The sequence below is a fragment of the Apodemus sylvaticus genome, chromosome 2 (genome assembly GCF_947179515.1).
Source record: "Apodemus sylvaticus chromosome 2, mApoSyl1.1, whole genome shotgun sequence".
NCBI lineage: Eukaryota > Metazoa > Chordata > Mammalia > Rodentia > Muridae > Apodemus > Apodemus sylvaticus.
In genome coordinates, this window is record NC_067473.1 from 164,280,452 (window position 1) to 164,305,817 (window position 25,366).

At 49.7% G+C, this 25,366-nt stretch overlaps 1 protein-coding gene and 1 pseudogene across 1 annotated transcript in view; both read right to left on the reverse strand.

Moving 5' to 3' along the window:
* Positions 1 to 3,386: 3,386 nt before the first annotated feature.
* On the reverse strand, positions 3,387 to 19,055 carry LOC127678119 (sentrin-specific protease 2-like; annotated as a pseudogene).
* The window catches only part of Tead4 (TEA domain transcription factor 4), an 82,199-nt gene continuing 73,800 nt past the window's right edge, over positions 16,968 to 25,366 (reverse strand). Inside the window, exons 11-13 of the mRNA XM_052172911.1 lie at positions 21,710 to 21,850; positions 19,531 to 19,683; positions 16,968 to 19,430 (exon numbers count right to left, since the gene is read on the reverse strand). Of these exons, the coding sequence (XP_052028871.1) occupies positions 19,317 to 19,430; positions 19,531 to 19,683; positions 21,710 to 21,850 (408 nt within the window). The 3' untranslated portion in view covers positions 16,968 to 19,316. The remainder of the gene's footprint in view (positions 19,431 to 19,530; positions 19,684 to 21,709; positions 21,851 to 25,366) is intronic.

Below are 25,366 nucleotides of genomic sequence, written 5' to 3' on the forward strand. Positions count from 1 at the left end.
AGCAGCTCCCCTAAACACACTCTAAGGGTTACCCTGGGCTCTGGGAGGGGTTCTGAGCCGTGACTCCCTCAGTCTTCTTCTTCCTCAGTGACCATAGTCTTGTTTTTGGACTTTTTCTTTGGGGACTCTCTGGCCCAGTGTCCTTCCTCCTTGCAATAGGTGCGTTGGTTCTTACCTAAGGCTGGTTGGTGGCCTTCCCAAGGCTCTTTCCCCTCTGCCGTGTTCCAGAGATGGCACTTCCTTTCTCTCTCTCTGCTCTGGGTTACCATGGGCTAACAGGACTTTGGCCAGATCTTTGTTTACTTGGGGAAGGGGGGATGGAATGTAGGTCCAACACTTAAGATCACTTGTGTCTCTTGCACAGGAGGTTTCGTTCCCAGAGCCTGGGGTGCAGATGGCAGCTCCCCATAATTCCAGTTCCGAGGGATCCAGTACCCTCTCTGACTTCTGAGGGTGGTGGTCATCCAAGTGGTACACATACATACATGCAGACACAACACTTCTACACAGAAGATAAATCTAGAGATTGTTGTAATTGAGAACTTTGATCTGTGTATAGGTTGAAAAGCATTGCTTTGTTCTGGCTTTGTTTATATTTTCCCATGCTTATTGACTATTTGCATATTACTTGTAAATTGAGTATTTTCGTTCATTTTCTCAGGAAGGGGAAGTCCTTAGCATTTCATTGACTTCTATGGGCTCTCTATCCTCACTATGTGACAATAGAGAATGTTCAGCCATAATTGACATGAATTTTGATATTGTTTGCTCTTTAGTTGTATGCCTCTTTGTTTTTTGTTTTTTATTTTTCAAGATAGGGTCTCCCTGTATAGCTCTTGCTGCCCTGAAACTCACTCTGTATAACTGGCTAGCCTCAAACTCTGACTTGCCTTCCTCTGCTGGGACTAAAGGTATGTGCCACCAGTGCCTGGCTTAGTGCTTGTCTTTCTGATACACATCAACTTAAAATTTCTAAACAGCACTAAATGTATCTCTCTTCCTTGTAATTTCTGATGTATTTTTGTGTCAGAAGCTCTTGGGCCTTTCTTTTTGTAATTTTCTCATTTTAGTTTTAAACTTGGCTCAAATTTCTGCAGTGTATGCTGTTTTGTGTGGACACACATTTATTCTAGTGTGTTCTTGATAACTGATTGGTTTCTAAGTATTTTATGATGATATGGCCTCTCTTTGAATGCTAACTCATTTTTTATTTTATGAGCATTGATTTGTGTTTTGCCTGCTTGTATGTCTGTGGGAGAGTGTTCCACCCCCTGTAACTAGACAGACTGCTGCAAGCTGCTATGTGGGGGCTGAGAATTGAACCAGTGTCCTCTGAAATAGCAGTCAGTGTTCTTAACTGCTGAGCTATCTCTCCAGTCACTGCCCCCTATTTGTACCCTTACTTTGTTTTGTTATTAAGTGTGTATATATTAATTAGATAATCTGTTTATAGACATGTCCTATTTTTTCTTGATTAGACTTTAGTTTGTAACTTTTGTAATTGCCAGTTTGACATTGAAAAACTTTCTTCAATATATATTACCCTTCCAAACTCTTGTTTTTCTTCCTTTTGCAGGTGCTGAGGACTGAACACATGGAGTCACACATCATAAGTGGGTGACCTCTTCCATCTACCAGCAAGCTTCAGGTTTTTCATCCATCTCTCCAGCTCATGTGATGCTGTTTGGGAAAGTGTACACATTAAACATTTGAAAACAGACACTCTGATATCAGATGACCACAGGGCTCAGAAGACCCTCCAGAGGATTTCTAGGATCTTCTGTCCACAAAGAATCAATTAGAGACTTCTACTTGCAGAACAAGCAAGGACTGCTGATTAGGAAAAATCATACTCCCAAGGGAGGAGTTGAGCTGGAGGAAAGAGATGAGATGGGAAACCACTCTGCCATGAAGGACCTGGGCTCTTCCATCTCCAGGCCGCCCATCATGGTTTGTCTTAATGGGGCTCTTGGTGCAACTTGGATCCTCACACTTACTGGTAGGTTCTTTGCCAACTGTGTCATCCCCCAACTCGGTGTTGTCTTTTCTATACATCCTCAAGCTGCTATAGACAAAAGAGGATTGAGACATTTTCTCTCCTCAAATATGGACAAATCTATGAAGATACTGTTTCCCTTTCCAGTGTCAGTCTCAGTCTGTGGTGGGGGTCAGCAGTGGACCTGCCTGAGGTCCCATTTACAGTAATGCAGAGTAGCTTCAATGACAAGTGTCCTGTGTACATCAATACATTTGTCAGTAGCTAACACTACAGCTCAGCTGCACACTTTTCAACTGAGCTCCACATGTGTTCTCCCTGTACAATGCAAGGTAAAGCTGTGGATGCTGTCTGGAACATTCCAACTCCATTGCAGAGGCCAGAACAGAATAACAATCACAGATGTGCACAGTGTATACGAGGTGAGCTGTGCCCTCAACACTTGCTTTTCAGATCACCTCACAAACCAGGTTTTATTTACTACCCTATAAAAGAAACAGGAGACACCAGATCTTGGGAAATGTTTAAATAACTTTAAACTTTATTAAGTAAAAATTGCATAAACAGAACCATAAGATAATGAATACAAACTATAACATGCAAAATAGGTTATTGTATAACAGGCTGTATCAACCCTGAATACCAAATCCCTGAGTTCCAAAGTAGGAATGTTAATATAATTGTTTTTTGTTTTTATTTTCAGTTTTGTTTTTTATTGTTTGTTATTTTTCTTTGTGTTTGTGTTTTTAGTTTTGTTTTTGTTTGTATTTTGTTTTGATTTGTTGTTATTTGGTTTGTTTTGTTGTTTGTACAAACCAAAAATACAAACAAAAACAACAAATAAAACCAAAACACGAATAAAAATGAAAAACAAACCACAGAAATAAACAGAACAACAAAAAGCAAAACCAAAAACACAAACATAAAAACAAAAAACCTAACAAATCAAAAACATAAACAAAAAACAACCCAAAACACAAAAAGACAAACAAAAACAACAAAGAACAAAACACAAAGAAAAAGCAACACAAAAAAGCACAAAAAGAACAAAAAATCACAAACAAAAACCAAAAAAAAAAAAAACCAAAAAACAAAAACACTGATTCATTGACTAAATCCAGCACCATAACAGTATTTCCTGAACACATAGTCTCCTGTGGGTTGGACAGCAGCAGTTTCTAAGCTTGAGGTAGTTGCATGCATCCTAGAGATGGCATTAGGGTAGCAGTCCCACATCCCATGATAGGACTATGTTGAAGAGAGTGGGCTTCGTCCAGTCAGACAGCTCAGTACCTGTTTCTAATCTCTTCAACTCCTCCTACTTGAGGTATATTAGAATCATGGATGGAAAAGGACAGGGCTGGGGACCATAGCAACCAGGTGGATGTTGTCACAGTACGTGACAGTGCAGGATTTCCCATACCATCCTCTTCCTGAAGATGAGCATATGCTGGTGAGAAAAGGTCACAGGTTGGTTTCTAGCGATGTAATCTGCGTATTTACAGGTAAACATTCCGCAGTCACTCCCGTTCAGTTGCTGAGGAATCTCCTCTGCTGTCACACTGTATCACTCCCACTCCAAAGGGTCCAGCTCCATGTTCCTTTGTGTCTTGCTCTCATTTTGTAAATATTGGAAGATGGTCTCACAGATAGTCTTCCCTGTCTGTCCCATTGAATCGAGGCACACAATACTTGGTTTTCTTAAATCTATGACCACCAGGCTCCAATGTACCATCTGGTGAATAGGCACCAAGATTAATTTCTTTTCAAAGAGATTGATTCCTCAAGTCTATCTTTTCACAGAACCGTAGCCGCTATGCTTTCGCTTGGGGATAAAATAATGTGTTGAATACGTGAAGAGCCAGGTAGCCTTGGATATCATTTCTCTCAACCAGAAGATTCATGTAGAAGTTGATGACCTCATCATTGAGCCAGTGACTGTTCTCCAGGGTCTGAGCATCTCCTCCAGTGACTTGCAGCTTGAATCTGCTACTTAGGATTTCAGTGTCAGCCTGCTCTGGAGGACCTTTGGTGTTCTGTACGTGTTTTAGTTCTCTTAGACTCTCTTCCTGGGGTTTCTGTCCCTGACCCCTGCCTGGCTGTTCTTTCTGATGCTCTAGGTGTTGTTGCTCCTGAGGGGTCTTCTTCTGAGCATTGCCAGGCTCTTTAAAGACTATGTCTGTTCCATCCTGTCACGTCCTTTTTGGACCTTGTCCCAAAGCTTCAGGCTCTGTCTCTGTCCCACTTTTATCTTGGCATTTGCATTTTCTCCCTTTTCCTGAAGCTTTGGGTTTCATTTCCATCCCCGCCTTTTTAGGTTGCCACATGGAGAACTGTTTGGATTACTTTTTCAAGGCTGTTGACTCTGGTATAGTGCTGCCTTTCTAAATTCAAAGCAAAAGCAACTTTAGGCCTGGCTCCAGATGGGTACTCTTTGGTTGTTGCCCCTGGAGCCTGAAGAATCACTTCCAAGTTTGGTCCAAGCCAAGGTTGGAAACCTATCAGCCTCAGAATAGCTCTTCTTTATAAAGAGTTGACTTTACACATCAGGGGTCCACTCTGGAAAACTCCGAGCAGATCTAAGAATACCTCCTCATAAGTATCCTTCTAGGGTGCTGTAACCAGCTAAATATGAAAAACTTTGAAATAGGACTGATGGTCTTAGTTAATAACTAGTAAGACACCAGGCCTAAACCTAGCAGCTAACACATCAGAGGCAACCTCACAAATGGTGTCGAACTCAGGGAGTTGCCCCCAGCCACAGCTTTCAAGGTTCCATAGCTGGTTGTGATGTCATCTGAAAGAACCCAAATCAACGTTTTAGAGGGTGGACACCCTCCCCAAACCCAACCTGGGTCCAGGATTTCAGAGCCCCCTTGCCAGAATGGGAAATTTGAATGCATTGATAGTAATATAAGTCCCTTTGGCAGAGCACAGGGTTACGTAAATCATCTCAGCACAGTTCAGCTGGTCCTGACTTTTGTCTTCTAGGAAACTGTCCCATCATGGTCAACTATAGAACTATAAGTGCCCCTCAAAATATAAGTGACCTTCAAAATGCATACTCACACACAATATGCTTGCTACTAACAAAGAATAAATAGTATTTTACAGTTATAAAACCTAGTAGGTACTGTTGTGTGATAAAATGTTATCCCCCGGTTAAGGAACCCAGGACAGAACAAAGTGCCCATACCTCCAAAGTCCTACTTGGTGAACCAGTAAGTTTTACTGGGGTTAGCTTTAGACAGATGTGATGGTTTGAATAGGTGTGTACCCCATAAACTCATGTGTTTGAATGCTTGGCCCAGGGGAATGGCACTATTAGGAGGTGTGGGCTTATTGGAGTAGGTGTGGCCCTGTAGGGTGGGCTTTGGGGTTTGCTCCACTTAAGTTCCACCCAGTGTAAAACTCCAGTGTCCTCCTCGCTGCCTTTGGATCAAGATGTAGAACTCATTGCTCCTCCAGCACCATGTCTACCTGTACACTACCATGCTTCCTGCCATGATGATGATGGACTGGACCTCTGAACCTGTCAGCCAGCCCCAATTAAAGGCCTTCCTTCTATAAGAGATGCCTTAGTCATGGTGTCTCTTCACAGCAATACAACCCTAAGATAACAGGTCATATTGTAAATGTCTAAAATGCTAAATTTTAGGTTTTTCTTCCTCTACTTAAATTTTTGTTTGTTTTGATTTTTGAGATTGGATTTGACACTGTAGGCAAGGCTGGCATAGAACTCATCAGTGTCCCAGTATTGAAATTAACAGCTGTGATTCACTATGGCCAGCTGTTTAATTGTTTTAAATAGTCTAAGTTAACTTAATTAACCTTTTAAGTGATATTAAACACTGAGAGGACCCGTGAAGTAACTGAGCATTAATCAAAGAGCAAGGGAAGGAGACAAAATAAAATCACTGCCTTGATACACAAAGTAACATGGTGTGCAAGCTGAACCCAACCAAACTAGTCCTTCAATTGTTCAAAATAAGTAAATAGATCTTCAAGTATTGTTTCCCATGCAAAAAAAAAATCTCTTCAGACAATAAAAGCACTGCTAATAATTTTAGGTTCCAAAGCAATACAGCTGAGTCAGACTTGCTGTCTTTTGTTTGCAATTCTCAAGATAATGAGACCTGTTGTGGATGGGCCTGGCGCTGTTCTTGGGAACCAATCCCCTAATGAGTAAAGCAGCCAATCTCAGGGCGAGTAGGCAGGACTTCCAGGTTGGACTGAGGAAGAGAGGAAACAGGAGAGAGTGACTTTTTTCTGGAGCTGGGACAGCAGAGAGGTAAGGTGTAGCTGCTATAGTTTCCTAGTATCATGCCACCAGCCACCAGAGGGATCAGATGTTAATAAGGCTGACAAGATTAGGTTTTAGTTGTTGCACCCAGAGATTGAGATGCCATTGTTTCTGAACTAAGTTTGTGTTGCATTTTCCTTCATGAGGCAGCTTGTCATCTGGTTTCAAGAGGAAAGCTATGGTGTCCAAGCATGAGTTTGCCTGAGGTGCTCCACAAAGGCTGTGGGGGATTTGAAGCATGGAGTTTGCATGGTAGCAACCCTCCAATGGGAACCTAGTGACCAGTGTGGAGACAAATGTGGAGACGTTTCAGAAGCTATGGGCCAGCAAATCTCCACAAGATAAAACCCAGGTCAGCCATTGCCCACCAGTGTGTGGTCACCTGGGCTGCCAGGGCAGAGAGTTAGAGGCTTGAGCACAGAAACAAGACACCCTCTAAATACTTTCTGCAACAGAGACCTGCATGGGCAATGGAGTAAGAGATTTGGTTTTTTTTTGTTTTTTTTTTTTTTTATAAGATTGGAGAGATGTCTTAGTGTTTAAGAGCCCTGCTCTACTTCCAGATGACTGGGGTTTGATTCCCAGCACCCAAATGTCAGTTCACAACTGTAACTCCAATTCCAAGATACCTGGTATCCTCGTCTGGCCTCTGGGGACATTGCATGCATGTGGTACACAGACATATATAAAGGGAGAATACCTCTACATATATCATTTTTGATATGTGGACAGTTGAAAAGATTATATGTAGCAAAGCATGGTATTATATGCCTAGCACACTGGAGACTGAGGCAGGAGAATTACAATCATGAATTAGTTCAGGTAAACTACATTGCAAGATTCTGATATAGAAAAACAAGCAAAAAGGATTATATGTCAAAGTAGCTCCTTGGAATTTCAGTTTCTTCATTCATTTTTTATTGGTATCTTATAAAAGATTTTTCTTCTTTTATTCTCTGTGTTCATGTTCCTGTGTGAATGCCTCTGTACCATATACATAAAATGCCCATGGTTAGAAGATGTCTTGATGCCCTGAAACTGGAGTTACAGGTGGCTGAGAGTTGCAGAGTAGATGCTGAACTAGGAGGTGGGAACTGAACTAGGTTCTGTGCAAGGGCAGCAGGTGCCGCTAGCCACTGAGCCTTCTCTCCAGCTTGTTATCTCTTTGTAAAAGGGAAAAGTAATTTCACAGCAATGGCGATGCCTTTGGACTATAGACCTTTCCCAGGGACAGAAGCCTCTTGTGTTCCATCCCAAACGCCTGCTCCATTGACAAGAAGAAATCACCAAAGATTATCATCATAGCACGGGAGTTGAGTCGCTTCTGCAGTTGGTGGAAAAGTCCAGTCCAGGAACTTCTCAAACTTCAACATGATTAGGAGTCACCTGCCAGTGTAAAGTCCCAAAACTGGGCAGCAAGACCTTATAGCTCCAATGTGTGTGTGTGTGTGTGTGTGTGTGTGTGAGGGGGGTGTAGCTATGAGATGTGCCTTGTGTCTATGTGTGTGTCTCCCTCAAGGGACAACTGGGGCCATGGACAGAACTCTGGTACCACAGGCCACTTCCAATCCTAGCTTAGCTGTAGCTAGGATTTGGCAGAGCCCAAACCAGAAAGCATGTTCTTCCTGAAGAGCCAAGTTGGTACATAAAATTAGAGCGTGGACACAGCAGAGGGCCGACCAATGAAATTCAGAGGACCCTAAAGCCACAGGGGAATGTGGGGGAGTTGCCAGAGAACTCAGAAGCAACTATCAAAGCCAGGGAGCACAGCCAGGAATCCCAGAGCAGAGAGATGAAGAGAAAGAGCAAGTGGGCAGATCACAGCTGGGAGGGGCCCAGGCCCCCTTGGGCAGGCGTCTGAGGCTTGCTTTAATGTGTCTCCAGAGCCATGCTGGGGTCTCAAGTCAAGGTTACAGGGGTCACGAGGGCTTGACAGAATGGGATTTTCTGGGTCTTCTTGCTTCCCAGAGCAGAACCTAGAAAAACAGTATGTGGAGACAGAAGACAGATGGCCATATGCAAGGGGAGTGAGATCCTGGGTAAGCAGCCTGAAGCCAGGACTGGGTCTGTGCCCTGTAGGCAATGAGCTGGCACACACCAGCCCTGTGTGGCTGTCAGGACTCAGAGCTGGATTTCAAGAAAGACTGGAAAGAAGTCTGATAAGTTGTCACTGAAGGCAAAGGTGGTTACACATATTTATAACCCCAATCTTTGAAAGGACTCAGGGTTCAAGGTCATCCTCAGATAAATTGTGAGTTTGAAGCCAACCTGATCTCTGTGAAATCCTGTCTCAAAACAATGTAACTAAAGGGAAAAGGCAATAAAAATAGTATGTCAAAGTTCTCACTCCCAGCTCAGCCTGAAAAGGTTCATAAATAAAAGGTCTCAGGACACTCAGCAGCCTCGGCTAATCATCTGAGAACTCCTGCTTCCTCTAGAATGGGCTCCTGAGCCTACCAGAGGGCAAACACATTTCCCTCCAATGGAGCGGGTCATCTGCTATTGTCTTCTCTGATAGCCCCACAGCCTCCAGGCCACCATATCATCCTTACAACAGTGGGATTGCTTTACCCACAAGGTAACTGCTGTACCAAAAGAGAAAAAAGAAAAAGAAAGAAAAGGAAAGGAAAGGAAAGGAAAGAAAAGAAAAGAAAAAAGAAGAGAAGAGAAGAGAAAAGAAAAGAAAGGAAAAGAGAAGAGAAGAGAAGAGAAGAGAAGAGAAGAGAAGAAAAGAAAAGAAAAGAAAAGAAAAGAAAAGAAAAGAAAAGAAAAGAAAAGAAAGCTTTCTTCATCTTGCTTTAATTTTCTGTTTTCCTGGATGCAAGCCAGGGCCTCATGTGCTAGGCAAGTGCTCCACAAGTGAACCACGCCCACTCCACATTGTGTCCCTTCTGGGCTTTCCAGTCTCTCCCTCAGCCTCAGGCAAAGCCTGACCACCCAGGATCAGCCCACCTGCTTTCCTGAGAGCTGGCTGAGGCACCAAGAGAGGCGGAAGGTCTGCAGTGTGTTTCCCAGGTATAAGTTTTCTGGCCACTGTGGTAAAACACCAAAGAGAAGCAAGGTATGGTTTGAGGGAACACAGGGTGTGGTGGGAGATATGGTAACAGGTCCTGCTCACCCAGGGGTAGTGGGGCTGGTGGCAGCTTGGTCATCTCTAACTAGATCAGGACACAGGGGACTGAGCTGTCCTGTAACTTTCCAGGCTTGACTTTAGGATCCTACTGCCAGCAAGGCTCTGTAACTTTCCAGAACAGCATCACCAGCTGGAGACCAAGTATTCAACCATGCGGGCCTGTAGGGACTTTACTCACGGAGGCCATGATGCCCGCTGGGGTCAGTCTGCTGCACTGTCCCTCTCTCCACTTCTGGTCCTGAATCAGGCTGCAGGAAGCCTTGCCTGGATGACTGGTCCCGCCCTTCAGTGGACACCTTCCTCCCTGGACCAGACTCAGGAAGGACAGCAGATTCACATTTGGGTCGTGAGTTGGGGACGTGACTGAGAGGGGAGTTGGGACTGAGAAGAGAAGCTGTGGTCCGCCCTGTGCTGAGACACAGTGCATTTAGGGAAGGAAGAGGAGGAGAATACAGTTTTCGGAATTAGCAGTCAAACTTAATTCTAACCCATGACATTCAATCTGGTAACAAATCTGGAGGCAACACAGTTAAAGTGAAAGGCCATGATGGTGATGATGGAGATGCCGATGATGATGATGCCGATGATGATGATGATGACGATAACTATACCTACCTACATCTTTTGAGACAAAACTTGGAGTCCTGTCTCCACCTTCCAAAGGCTTCCATTGCAGGCATTCACCACCAGGCCCTGCTCCTCCTTGCACTTTACAGTTTACAAAGTCCTTCTAAAACATTCTAGCTGGATGTCCACAGCTGCACTGTGCTCCTGCAGACATTCTTTTCATGGATGAAGAGCCTGGAAGATCAGTGACTAACCCCAGCGGGCATGATGGCCTCCATGTGTAAAGTCCCTACAGGCCCGCGTGTTTGAATACTTTGTCTCCAGCTGGTGATGCTGTTCTGGGAAGTTACAGAGCCTTGCTGGCAGCAGGATCCTAAAGCCAAGCCTGGAAAGTTACAGGACAGCTCAGTCCCGTGTCCTGCTCTGCAGTTGTCCAGCAGCTTTGGTCACACTGGGCACATCTGGAAGGAGAGCTGGGGCTGAAAGAGAACGAACAGGAGAGAGAAAAAACGAAGCCAAGAGGTGGGGCTTCTTCATCAGGCCGCTCTGAACCCCAGACTAGTTCAGTTTAGCACAGTAGAGCAGTTGATCTGAGTAACATGCCCAGTAGTGCTGTGGAGCCATGGCCAGCCTAGGATGCCCTTCTCAACAGTATTCTAACTGTTCAGCGCTGAGTTCAATTCCTGCTCCCAGAGGCTTGGCTCAGCAGGGCCTGTCCCCATGCACACCTGCCGTATGCCCACTGCTGGTCTGTGTGCTCCAGTGCACACCTGCCCTATGCCCACCACTGGTATGTGTGCTCCAGTGCACACCTGCCCTATGTGTACCGCTGGTCTGTGTGCTCCAGTGCACACCTGCCCTATGTGTATCGCTGGTCTGTGTGCTCCAGTGCACACCTGCCCTATGCCCACCCCTGGTCTGTGTGCTCCAGTGCACACCTGCCCTATGTGCACCCCTGGTCTGTGTGCTCCAGTGCACACCTGCCCTATGTGTACACCTGCCCTATGTGCACCCCTGGTCTGTGTGCTCCAGGGCTCACCTGCCCTATGCCCACCGCTGGTCTGTGTGCCAGTGCACACCTGCCCTATGTGCACCACTGGTGTGTGTGCCCTATGTGCACACCTGCCCTATGCCCACCGCTGGTCTGTGTGCTCCAGTGCTCACCTGTCCTATGTGCACCCCTGGTCTGTGTGCTCCAGTGCACACCTGCCCTATGTACACTGCTGGTCTGTGTGCTCCAGTGCACACCTGCCCTATGCCCACCACTGGTCTGTGTGCTTCAGTGCACACCTGTCCTATGTGCAGCCCTGGTCTGTGTGCTCCAGTGCACATCTGCCCTATGTGCACTGCTGGTTTGTGTGCTCCAGTGCACACCTGCCCTATGCCCACCGCTGGTCTGTGTGCTCCAGTGCTCACCTGTCCTATGTGCACCCCTGGTCTGTGTGCTCCAGTGCACATTTGCCCTATGTGCACCCCTGGTCTGTGTGCTCCAGTGCACACCTGCCCCATGCCCACCGCTGGTCTGTGTGCTCCAGTGCTCACCTGTCCTATGTGCACCCCTGGTCTGTGTGCTCCAGTGCACACCTGCCCTATGTGCACCCCTGGTCTGTGTGCTCCAGTGCACATCTGCCCTATGCCCACCACTGGTCTGTGTGCTCCAGTGCACATCTGCCCTATGCCCACCACTGGTATGTGTGCTCCAGTGCACACCTGCCCTATGTGCACCCCTGGTCTGTGTGCTCCAGTGCACACCTGCCCTATGCCCACTGCTGGTCTGTGTGCTCCAGTGCACACCTGCCCTATGTGAACCCCTGGTCTGTGTGCTCCAGTGCTCACCTGCCCTATGTGTACCCCTAGTCTGTGTGCTCCAGTGCACACCTGCCCTATGCCCACCGCTGGTCTGTGTGCTCCAGTGCTCACCTGTCCTATGTGCACCCCTGGTCTGTGTGCTCCAGTGCACATCTGCCCTATGTGCACTGCTGGTCTGTGTGCTCCAGTGCACACCTGCCCTATGTGCACTGCTGGTCTGTGTGCTCCAGTGCACACCTGCCCTATGTGCACCCCTGGTCTGTGTGCTCCAGTGCACATCTGCCCTATGCCCACCACTGGTATGTGTGCTCCAGTGCACACCTGCCCTATGTGCACCCCTGGTCTGTGTGCTCCAGTGCACACCTGCCCTATGTGCACCCCTGGTCTGTGTGCTCCAGTGCACATCTGCCCTATGCCCACCACTGGTCTGTGTGCTCCAGTGCACACCTGCCCTATGTGCACCCCTGGTCTGTGTGCTCCAGTGCACACCTGCCCTATGCCCACTGCTGGTCTGTGTGCTCCAGTGCACACCTGCCCTATGTGCACCCCTGGTCTGTGTGCTCCAGTGCTCACCTGCCCTATGTGTACCCCTAGTCTGTGTGCTCCAGTGCACACCTGTCCTATGCCCACTGCTGGTCTGTGTGCTCCAGTGCACACCTGCCCTATGCCCACTGCTGGTCTGTGTGCTCCAGTGCTCACCTGCCCTATGTGCACCCCTGGTCTGTGTGCTCCAGTGCACACCTGCCCTATGTGTACCCCTGGTCTGTGTGCTCCAGTGCACACCTGCCCTATGTGCACCCCTGGTCTGTGTGCTCCAGTGCTCACCTGTCCTATGTGCACCCCTAGTCTGTGTGTTCCAGTGCACACCTGCCCTATGTGCACCCCTGGTCTGTGTGCTCCAGTGCTCACCTGCCCTATGCCCACCGCTGGTCTGTGTGCTCCAGTGCACACCTGCCCTATGCCCACCCCTGGTCTGTGTGCTCAGTGCACACCTGCCCTATGTGCACCCCTGGTCTGTGTGCTCCAGTGCACACCTGCCCTATGCCCACCGCTGGTCTGTGTGTTCCAGTGCACACCTAACCTATGCCCACCACTGGTCTGTGTGATCCAGTGCTCACCTGTCGTATGTGCACCCCTGGTCTGTGTGCTCCAGTGCTCACCTGCCCTATGCCCACCCCTGGTCTGTGTGCTCCAGTGCACACCTGCCCTATGCCCACCCCTGGTCTGTGTGCTCCAGTGCACACCTGCCCTATGCCCACCACTGGTCTGTGTGTTCCAGTGCACACCTGCCCTATGCCCACCACTGGTCTGTGTGCTCCAGTGCTCACCTGCCCTATGCCCACCACTGGTCTGTGTGCTCCAGTGCTCACCTGCCCTATGTGTACCCCTGGTCTGTGTGCTCCAGTGCACACCTGCTCTATGCCCACCGCTGGTCTGTGTTCTCCAGTGCTCACCTGCCCTATGCCCACCACTGGTCTGTGTGCTCCAGTACACACCTGCCCTATGCCCACCACCGGTCTGTGTGCTCCAGTGCTCACCTGCCCTATGCCCACCACTGGTCTGTGTGCTCCAGTGCACATCTGCCCTATGACCACCACTAGTCTGTGTGCTCCAGTGCACACCTGCCCTATGCCCACCACCGGTCTGTGTGCTCCAGTGCTCACCTGTCCTATGTGCACTGCTGGTCTGTGTGCTCCAGTGCACATCTGCCCTATGCCCACCACTGGTCTGTGTGCTCCAGTGCACACCTGCCCTATGTGCACCCCTGGTCTGTGTGCTCCCGTGCACACCTGCCCTATGCCCACCACCGGTCTGTGTGCTCCAGTGCTCACCTGCCCTATGCCCACCACTGGTCTGTGTGCTCCAGTGCACATCTGCCCTATGACCACCACTAGTCTGTGTGCTCCAGTGCTCACCTGTCCTATGTGCACTGCTGGTCTGTGTGCTCCAGTGCACACCTGCCCTATGTGCACTGCTGGTTTGTGTGCTCCAGTGCACACCTGCCCTATGTGCACCCCTGGTCTGTGTGCTCCAGTGCTCACCTGCCCTGTGTGCACCGCTGGTCTGTGTGCTCCAGTGCACACCTGCCCTATGTGTACTGCTGGTCTGTGTGCTCCAGTGCACACCTGCCCTATGTGCACTGCTGGCCTGTGTGCTCCAGTGCACACCTGCCCTATGTGCACCCCTGGTCTGTGTGCTCCAGTGCACACCTGCCCTATGCCCACCACTGGTCTGTGTGCTCCAGTGCTCACCTGCCCTATGCCCACCACTGGTCTGTATGCTCCAGTGCACACCTACAGCCCTATGTGTACCGCTGGTCTGTGTGCTCCAGTGCTCACCTGTCCTATGTGCACTGCTGGTCTGTGTGCTCCAATGCACACCTGCCATATGCCCACTGCTGGTCTGTGTGCTCCAGTGCACACCTGCCCTATGTGTACCGCTGGTCTGTGTCCTCCAGTGCTCACCTGTCCTATGTGCACTGCTGGTCTGTGTGCTCCAGTGCACACCTGCCATATGCCCACTGCTGGTCTGTGTGCTCCAGTGCACACCTGCCCTATGTGTACCCCTGGTCTGTGTGCTCCAGTGCACACCTGCCCTATGTGTACCCCTGGTCTGTGTGCTCCAGTGCACACCTGCCCTATGTGCACCCCTGGTCTGTGTGCTCCAGTGCACACCTGCCCTATGCCTACCACTGGTCTGTGTGCTCCAGTGCACACCTGCCCTATGCCCACCACTGGCCTGTGTGCTCCAGTGCTCACCTGTCCTATGTGCACCCCTGGTCTGTGTGCTCCAGTGCACACCTGTCCTATGCCCACCACTGGTCTGTATGCTCCAGTGCACACCTACAGCCCTATGTGTACCGCTGGTCTGTGTGCTCCAGTGCTCACCTGTCCTATGTGCACTGCTGGTCTGTGTGCTCCAATGCACACCTGCCATATGCCCACTGCTGGTCTGTGTGCTCCAGTGCACACCTGCCCTATGTGCACCCCTGGTCTGTGTGCTCCAGTGCACACCTGCCCTATGCCTACCACTGGTCTGTGTCCTCCAGTGCTCACCTGTCCTATGTGCACTGGTGGTCTGTGTGCTCCAGTGCACACCTGCCATATGCCCACTGCTGGTCTGTGTGCTCCAGTGCACACCTGCCCTATGTGCACCCCTGGTCTGTGTGCTCCAGTGCACACCTGCCCTATGTGCACCCCTGGTCTGTGTGCTCCAGTGCACACCTGCCCTATGTGCACCCCTGGTCTGTGTGCTCCAGTGCACACCTGCCCTATGTGCACCCCTGGTCTGTGTGCTCCAGTGCACACCTGCCCTATGCCCACCACTGGTCTGTGTGCTCCAGTGCACACCTGCCCTATGCCCACCACTGGCCTGTGTGCTCCAGTGCTCACCTGTCCTATGTGCACCCCTGGTCTGTGTGCTCCAGTGCACACCTGTCCTATGCCCACCACTGGTCTGTGTGCTCTGTAACAGGCACAGAACTCCATTCCTGCACAAAGAAATCACATGAGCGCAGACATCTGTGTTTGTAGCAGACTTTACTGAAGATTTGAAGAGATGAATGGGGGTTACATAGAAAAAATACAAAAACCTTAAAATTGAATATTAGACATCTGTGAATGTTAAAAAAAAAAAAAAAAAAAAGTCACCTTTCCCGCAGCCTGGGCTCTGGCTCTCTGGGAAGGCACACGCACACTTGCGCCCTTTCTAATTCACTAAGTGTATACACACAAGCCAAGTTCCAGACACTTTTTAAAGAAATTTATTTCAGAGATTAGGCTTCACTGTGTAGTCCACGATGGCCTCAGTCTTCTGAGGGTTGGGGGTTAGGGAGCAGAGGGGATTATAGCTGTGCAGCCGGGCGCCTGGCTGGGCATATCAGTTCACTACATTCTACACAGAGTCAAGTCTTTGGGGGAAAAGGTAGTTTCCTTTCTGATCTGTTAGATAGGTTATCCCAGGTGCCACTGGCCCCTGCCACCATAGCTCTAACAGGTTTTCAGCAGGGTCAGACCCAGGTGGCCACTGGGTAGAAACCCTGGGGCAAGCTCCCACTGTCGTGTTGTTTTTCTTCTGTGCCTGGGTGGCCAGATAGTGGTTACACTGGCCCAGGGTCTCAGGAGCTGCCTCCTGTCACTGCCTTCCCTCTGACTCAGTCCCAGCCTGGGAAAGGCTGGGTATGCTATTGACTAGGGACACAAGGCCTATGTCAGAGGTCTAGGACACAGCCACTTGCACATATACATAGACAAGCACCGCGCCCCCCCTCCCGTGTGTGTGTGTGTGTGTGTGTGTTTATTTGGGCTTTTGTTTCTATGGGGATTTTTGGGGGGTGGGGTTGGGGGTAGGGTCAGGACACATTCTTTCCACTCCTATGGTACTTTGTTGGCACAATCTGCCCCATCAGTGTCAGACCCTGTGAGGCAGAAGACCTTTCCCCTGTCCCTACTGCGGTCTCTGACATTTCCTGCTAACTAGATAACACACCAGAGGGTTTCCACTCCCAGGGTGGAGGGCTCTCTATCCCCAGGACCTTGGGGACTCTGGCTTGTCCCACAGGCCCAGTGACACGGGTGGCCATGCCTGGGCCACCCTTCTGACTCCTGACTTTCGCCTGGCTGCCAAGTGAAACAGACCCAGAAAACAAAGAGCTTCCCTCCCAGACGCCCAGGGGGGCAGGCCAGATGGGCTCAGGGGCAACAGGTCCACCTGCTCCTCTGTACTAACCAAACGCTCATCAAAGCTCATCAAACGCAGCATCAAAGGATTGTACTCCCACGCTCAACACCTCCAGGCCTTGTGACCATCCTGAGAGCATTCCAAAGTGCACATCCTCCCAGGGACTGCAGGGGGCACAACGGACTGAACTGCCTGCCTTCCTACCTGGCCAGTCAGCTGGGAGTTATGTCCAGCCTCCATCAGTCAGCACACCCCTGGGGCACACCCATCCCCTCCCTGTCTCCAGGCCTCTCCAATTGGCTTGGCATGTTCCTTCGGATCCGCTCATCTGCGGTGCAGAGGTCAGTGCAGAGGCCGGACCTCAGCAGCCTCCCCTTGTGAAGCTGACCTTGGGTGCCCTCCTCAGCACTTCCCACTACCTACGCGTCTCCCTAACTTGCTTCTAGTCCCCCCCACCCATCCACCCACCCCCACCTCCCAATCCAAAGTAAGCTCCTAGCTGCCCTGTCTCTTCTGCTCAGGGACACATTCCCAGAGTCCGCCACACCTCAAAAGTCAAACAACCTCACAAAGCAAATGAAAAATAACAGGAACAACCTAAGCAACCGGCCTTGCTTTCTGAGCAGAGCACAGTGGGGAGCAACCCGTAGGAAGTCCCAGTTCCTCCTCGGGTGCCGAGGCAGGAGGATCACTGGAGACACCATAGCCCAGGCAAGAAAGGAAGACCTCATCTTAAAAAAGATAAATGGTTTCAGCACTGTACCAGCTTGGTGGGGTGAGGGAGGTGCCCTTAAGTCAAGTGCCGCCACGTTGAGAGCAGTCAGACAGTCTTCTACAGTGACTTTCCATTAGTCCACTGAGGTCATTTAACACAGGAACAACGTATGACCCACACTGGGGCCCAACATCTGGACTGACCTGCCTCCAATAGGAAAAGGTTGTGCCCTTCATGTTCCAAAAGGCTGACTGCATAGAAGTCTGAAATGTCTGAGGCTGGGGCTTCCAGGAATGCTGCTCCCAGGCAGCGTAAGTGAGGGGGGAGCCAGGACTAGGATTGGGGGGTGGGAGGGCTGCAAACATAGGCCTGCATTATGGACTGGTGAATCCTGGTCACAAGGCCAGGGACACAGTAGTCTTTCTGGGACCCTGGCCCTGTCTAATAGCAGGACCTTTACCCGTGCAATAGGAAGGGAGGAGGCCTGGGTCTAGCCACCATCCTAACACGGTGGGGAGAAGGGTTAAATTGCTCTGAGTTAAGGAGAGGGAATCTGGGGCTACAGAAAGACTGGGTGGCTCGTGCGTCTTCCTCATCTGAGACATAGCCAACCTTTCTCCATATGCTTATATGCATACTTCTGGCATGGTCACTTAGCCAGTGTCAAACCCTGGCCAGCCCCAACACCAAAAACCACAGAAATAACATCAATAAATATTAGCCACCTTTCTCTCACAACCTGTTCCTTCAAGGACTACCTCTTCCCTGAGACCCTCGGATTCCTCCTCTCTGTGATAGGCAGTTGCTGTAGGGACCACCCCACCCCACCCTAGTGCACATAGCTCTCCAGCCAGGGCCCTTAGCTGGAGCTGAAGTTCCCACAGTTAGTACCGATGCATATTTATTGAACATGTGGATGTGCTCAGCACTGTGTGAGGCACTGTCCATACACGAGGTAGGTGAATGTTATACCCATTTTACAGATGGGGAAACTGAGGCACCACAACATATTTTGTTTTTTTAAAAGGTTGCACACCAAAGTCAGGCTAGACTGACTCTAGAGCCCTTGTCCCTCACTCACCTCTGTAGCATCTCCACAATGCTGCCCTGCCCATTTCTGCATCCTCACAGACGCATCCCTGAGTCCTGGGCACACACAAACATGCCCAGGTTGTATCTTTCTTCCTGAGGCTCCAGACTACTAGAATTGGCTCCAACTGGGGAAGCAGACACCAGAAAGCCTTGAGAGGGCTGCAGCGAGACAGATCCAGACCTTCCAGAGGGAGAGAAGCAAGGGGCTGAGGATTGGATTATTTGACTGGCACTGCAAGACCCCGGTACTGTACAGACATCCTCCCCTGGTCAGCGCCGAGCAGAGAAGGAAGGGACTGAAAGAGAAGCTGACGAGCCCGTGGAGGTCAGGCAGCTGGAAATGCTGGCCCTGAAGCAGGAGGCCCTACCTCCAAGCCTTGCTTCAGTCTGGAGCCCCTGCCCCCTGCAGAAGGAACAAAGCCACCAGAGTAGCTCTCACTCAGTCTCCCTCCAACAACGACCCTGCAGCCACACCTAAATCCAGCCCCGTTGGCAAGGGCGGGGCCTTCTGCCGTAGCCATTCTCAGGCATCCAAGGCAGGACAGACAGTGTACACAGAGTCATGCACAGCATCTCTGGGCGTGTGACCCACCACCTGCCATCTGTCCTCAAGGCCACCAGTGTGACCAGCAGCAAGAGTGCGGGGTTCCGGCAGCTGAGAGGGGACCGCGGGGTCTTGAGCTTTGGTGTCTCGGTGATATGCCTGGCTGAGTCCACCGGGGTTCTGGTTCCTCGTCCATCCTGGAGCGCCTCTGGACATTGCTTCCAGCTTGCCTCCTGGTGCCCCCTTCTCCCCTGCCCTTCTGGGCTCACACAGGCCAAACCAGCTCCTCTGAAAATGCTTGACACCTTGGGTTTATTGGGGGTTGAGCGCTGCAAGATCAGGCAGTTTGCTCCTGGCAAGAGGAGAACGGGGCAACTCTGCTTGGCTCTCGTGGCACTCCCAGGGGCTGTCCCTGAAGGTTCCCTCCCAGGTCCCCATTTCCTGGACGTGTCCCCCCACCATCGCTCTCCGAGTCTCTCATTCTTTCACAAGCCGGTAGATGTGGTGCTGAGCCCCGTGTTCGCTGGCCGAAACTTCGAAGACAAATGCGATACACAGCAAGGTCTCCTGTGTGTCTCGATTGGTGACCACCTGCAGGGGAGAAGGCAGCGAGGGTCAAAGCCCTGGGTAGGGAAGCCATTGGCGCCACCCACTGATGCACTAGACCCTGGGCATCTGCCCCATGCCCTACCTGCAGGATGGTGAAGTTCTCCAGCACGCTGTTCATCATGTACTTCTCAGGCAAGTGCTTCAGCTTGTGGATAAAGTTGATCATGTACTCACAGAGAGGGGACCGGTGGATGCGGTACAAATAGTGGCCATTCTCATAGCGCGCATACTCCGTCTGTAGAACCGCAGGGACAACAGACGCTTAGAATCCCTTGACCTCCAGCCCAAGCCCAATTCAGCAGGGATGTACCAAAATCCAATCACCACTGCTGGGACAGAGAGGCAGATGTCCCAGGAGGAGTCATCCTCTGAGGTTCCTGGACATGAAGCCAGGCCTCTCCCTTTTGTCACTGACAAGACAGGCAGACACTTCCAGGAGACCTGGAAGCAGCAGAAGTGGCAGCAAGGAGATAGGGCAAGTGAGCAGGCACTGCATGAGGCTGAGGTGGGGAAAGTAAAGTACCAGCGCCTTCGAGATGGATCTGCCATCTGCCTGAACCTTGGTGGTGGCTGCTGCTGGCCTAGGAGCCAGAGGGAGGCCATGTGGGATGAGGACTGGATAGAGCCACGGGCATCTCAAAACCTCGCTACCTTTAATGATGGTAAATAGCTAAAGGAGCTTTGTAAAAACTGCCTTTGCCGGGGCAGAACAGATGCTTAGCCACTGTGAGCTCGGGCATCCATCATTAGCACCAAAGGAAATAAAACACAACACGCTCGTACACGCCCAGCGCTACTACTGGACGGAGAGCAGTTACGTGAGTGAGCCTCCCTGGTGCTAACACGTATTGAGGAAAGCTTCTTGGTGATTCTAGGACTGGGACCCCAAAGCAAAGGTCCCGTCTCATAGCACCTAGCTGTTTGACGTGAGGTGGCTGTCAACCCCACGTGGAGCAGACCATGAGTTCAGGTCCCCGTGAGCCAAGAGGTGACCAGACTGACACCATGCACAGTGTTAAGCACTGCACAGACAGGGTCATAGACTTAGGGCCACAGGGATGCTGGGGTGGAGGCTTTGGTGCCATTTGTCACTACACAATAGGATCCGAACGTCACAGCTATCAGAACCGGTGGACGGTGGGGACAAACTGATACTTCCTTAGAGATGTGTGGTAGGGTGTGTGTGTGTGGGGGGGGGGGGGTGTTAACAACCCCAAACATCCAACAGGAAGTTGGGGTGGGGGAGGTGCACAGAGATCAACACAGGTCACCACCAGGGTGCCTGCCCCCGAGGAGAAGCAGAAAATTCTGCCCTTCTCTGGGGCGCTCCACAACTGAAAAATAAGCTCTGTGCTTCTGGGGCAAGGGCATCTAAAGTCTATCTCAAGGAAGAAGGGAAAGAAGAAAGAGAGAGAGGGGGAGGGAGGGAGGGAGGGAGGGGGAGGAAAGGAGAGAAAGAAGGGAAGGAAGGAGGGAAGGAGAAAGGGAGGTAGGAAGAAGGGAAGGATGAAGGGAGAGAGGGATGGAGGGAAGGAAAGAAGGAGGAAAGGAAGGAGGGAGGGAGGGGAGGAAGAGAAGATGGAGGGAGGAAGGGAAGGAGAAAATGAGGGAAGGGTGGGAAGAAAGGGAAGAAAGGAGGGAAAAGGAGGAGGGAAGAAAGCCAGGAAGGAAAGATAAAGGAAAGGAAGGTGGGAGGGAGAAAGAAAGGAGGGAGGTGGGGGGGAGGAGGAATCAGGACTGACGGAGGTTATTATCAATGGTAGAGTACTTGCCTAGCACACCCAGGCTCGTGCAAAGCCCCAAACCGGATCAAAGGGACTCCGCAAGTTTCCAGCACTCAGGGAATAAACAGTGAGAAGCAAACTCTCTGAATACCCACCTCACCTGCCTCTGCCTCTAGAGAGCTGCAAGACTGGGGACGGCCTCTCCTAGCCCTGTGCCCCTGCTATCAAAGGCACAGAGGGATTAGGGAGAAATCCTTGGGCTAGCCTGTGCTTTGGCCCTGCTCTAGAAGATGTGAGGTGCTTCCAAGGAAGGCTTGAAAGGGATCCCAGCCAGAAGATTCAGCCAGGGCTCCGAGGAGCGGGACAGGCAATTAAATCCATAACAGGATGCCTCATGCCCAACCCAAACTATGCTCTTAAAGGCCGTGGACACAACATGGAGTCCACCTCTGCCCAGGGCCGCCCTTAGCAATCCAGCCCCCGGGAGAAGGCATACAAACCGCCCCTCCGCCCTACACCCACCAGGTAGCCTCCTACCTCAACTTTCTCCACCACTTGCTTGCCAAATGAGCAGACCTTAGTAGAGCAGGTAATAATCATGTTCTCTGGGCTCTCGTACTGGCTGGAGACCCCATAGAAGGCACTGCCCTCGTCCTCGATGCTGGTATTGAGGTCTGCCTGCCGGAGACAGGGGAAGGTATGGTTGTTTGCAGGTGTGTCCCTAGGGTTCCTAGTACGCGTCTTGGACCAGAGAACAGGACTTTGAAAGAACGGGGCAGGGACAGCTGAGTAAACTGAGGCCGAAAGACTGAGTTCTAGATTAGCCTGAGATATATCCAATTGACTTTAAGGACGTACTCATTTTCACCTTGAAGCGGCCAATATGGGGGTGTGGAGTTTTTGCAGGAGTTGTGTATGTTTAGCACAGCACTCTTAGTACATTGCGGCTTCAGAAGGGCCAGTGTTAAAACTGCTTCCACATCTAAGCAGAGAAAACCGCCTACCTATTGGTTTTGTGCTATAATTGGAGTGTAGCGTCTGTGGGTGCTTTCAGGTTTGGGGTACTTGTCAGACTATGGCACAAACATCTAGTGGATGGATGTACATTGAGATCATGTGTCTCCACGGACACACCCTTTACCAGTGGTCCCTAGACAAAGTTGTGACCCAATTTACTCTAAGGGAAGAAACAGTTCACATTCCATTATTTGTAAAGTTACCTGCTACTTGATTTCGTTATTTTTGCTACATATTTTTTCTGTATTTAAATGTTTTAGGCAATCTAAGAACAAACGTAAAAGTGAAGATGCCACAGAAATGAATCGCTCCATGTGGAAACACAAACTGTGAACAAAGCACAGCTATAAACAAAATTCCATGTGTTTAGCTTTTTTTTTTCTTTTTTAGCTTTTTGTTTTTGGCTTTTGTGATTCTTTTTTGATACTTGCTTGACATGTATGTGCTGTAAAAAAAAAAAATAACTAACATGGAAATAACTTGAGATGATAGCTTTGTTTTAATGTCTTATGAAACTTTCATGAACAAACCAAGCACAATTGTTAAGAACACATGAATTAAAGTTTGTCTAAGTGGAATAAAAATTTCATGAATGGGCTTTTCAACTACAGAAAAAAAAATGGGGGCAGGACTTGGGTACACCTCAGAGAGAGCCTTTGGCCTGAAAGAACCAGAGAGAGAGAAGAAAAAAGAAAGAAGAAAGAAAGAAAAAAGAAAGAAAAAAATCAGTACATGCCAGGCATAGGAAAGCCTCTGCTACCCACATATCCTGGCTCAGTGCTAGTCTTTCTGGTTTGTTTCCAAAACAATGAGAAATAAATTCATAGCTGTCCATATGCATGTGAATTAATTCTTGGTTGGTTATTGTAATAATTACTTTAGGATTGCTGTGACTAAATACCACAGACAGCCTAAGAGAGGAGAGGATCCTATCTATCCTGTCTCAGTCCCTCGTAGCAGGAAACGCATGGCTGAATGATTCCATCTGGTGCTGAAACATGAGACGGTGGCTGTTCACAAGCCATGGGACAGGAAGCCAGGGTCACAAGCCCACCAGGCGTAGGTAGAACCGTCAAGGACTTGCCCCCAGAGTCTTATTTCCAGCGGCAAGGCCACACCTCTTAAAGGCTCCATAGCCTTCAGAATAGAGCGACAGGCTGAGGACTGAGCATTCCAGACGCAAATCTGTTGGAGCCACAGATTCAAAACATGTCCCTGGCCCAGAAAGGGTCATGTCCATCTCTAAATACAACCACATGTAATCAGAAGTGTCCAGAGTATAGTCTCTTCTGAGGTAATCTGAGCTATGAACCCTGCAAAATCAGGAAGGAAACCACACAGAGCTATAAACCTTACACCATCAGAAGGAAAACCGCACAGTTCCCACTCACTCATCATAAAGCTGAGTAGACAAATAGAAAGCAAGAGAAAACAGCCAGAAGAAACTCGGTGCTGGAAAGAGGAAGATTCAATGGATAAGCGAACTTGCCGCTCTTACAGAGAACCTGAGCTCAGCGCCCAGCACCACACCCTCTCCTGCTCCTCTGGCCTCCATGGGCACCTGCACACACGCGCTCACATGTACACAGGGACACATCCATAAAACCTTCAAAAGAGAAAAAGGCGGCGACTTAGCAAGCGTGAGATTCTACAGCTCCGTATCTGATACCCAGGGTTTAAGGTGATATCTGAGGTGCAAGAGCTTGGCCATTGCAGCGCCCATGGTTCTGCCATTTGCAGTTGTGTCCCCTCCTAGGAGCTGGCTCTCCTGGGTACCTGAGCTTCCTTTGGGATACATCCCACATCCCCAGCACTTTCAATGTCCCCAGGCTTCTACTGCAAGCTACTCTTTCGTCACATATCAGAGACTCTCCTCCACACACTGTGTGGCCCCACAGACTTGTTTCTCCAACCTGATGACCCTGCACCTTCTGCATTCAGCAAACACATAGATAATGAGTGGCAAGTTCTGCTGCTAACTCAAGAGACAGATGGGTTCCCACGGACTCTGTCCTCTGAGCACCTATGTGGCTGAACTTGGTAAACATTTCCAGGACACCCCTTCAGCTCCTTAGTTTTAGGAGGGGGTTCTTTTGCTCCAGGGTGGGTTTTTAAAAAAATTACTTGTTTACTTTATGCGTATGAGTACACCCAGGCCAGAGGAAGCCTGTGGAAGCCAAAGGACAACTTTTGGGTATCAGTTCTTTCCTTCCACCGTGTAAATCAGTAGGCTTGGAGGCAGAGGTGTATACCAAGTCATCTATCTCACTGACACATTCTTCTGTACTTTAATTAAGGAGTTATTTTAAACATTCATATATATGTGTATGTATATATGTGTGCATATGTACATGTATATGTATAGTGTGTGAGAGAGAGAGAGAAAGTGTGTGTGTGTGTGTGTGTGTGTGTGTGTGTGTGTGTGTGTGTGTATGTGTTTGCCTGGCTGGGTTGGCCTGATTTTGTTTGACATGATGATTTCTACCTCCACCCATTTTCCTACAAATGACATACAGAAGGCTGATTCTTTGTCTGTTTTGTTCTTGTTTTCCCAAGACAAGGTCTTGCTCAGTAGGTCTTGCTGCCCTAGAACTCACCCTGTAGACCAGCCTGCCTCCTAAGTGCCAAGATTAAAGGTGTACACTAACGCTGCCCGGCAACACCAATTCTCTTTCATTCCTTAATTTTACCTTAAGCAATACAGTCATGAAAACAAAGATTCAGGGTTGTTTGTTTGTTTGTTTGTTTGTTTGAGATGGAGTTTCTCCGTGTAGCCCTGGCTGTCCTGGATTTTGTTCTGGAGACAAAGGCCTTTCAAGCGCTAGGATTAAAGGCAGGTTACCACCACTGCTCAGGAAAAGGATGACTCTTATGAGAGACTTCTTCACCTACCACACAACACGAGGGAACTGCCACATGGACCACAGTACAGGCTGTGAACTGCCAATCCTCCGTGCACATTCTGAGAACAACTCCTGTGCAGAACCCAGGAAGGTCTGGGTAGGAGTTGGGTGCAAGTGACAAACAGTCTTACGCCACTAGGTGACACTCAAGGACCAGTTTTTCTCCTTTGGTGCCTCCTTTCTACGGCAAAATCTTTGTGTAAACTGGCAAGGGAGCGTTAATTATGCTGTAATTAAGATAGCGTGGAAGACATATTATACACACACACACACA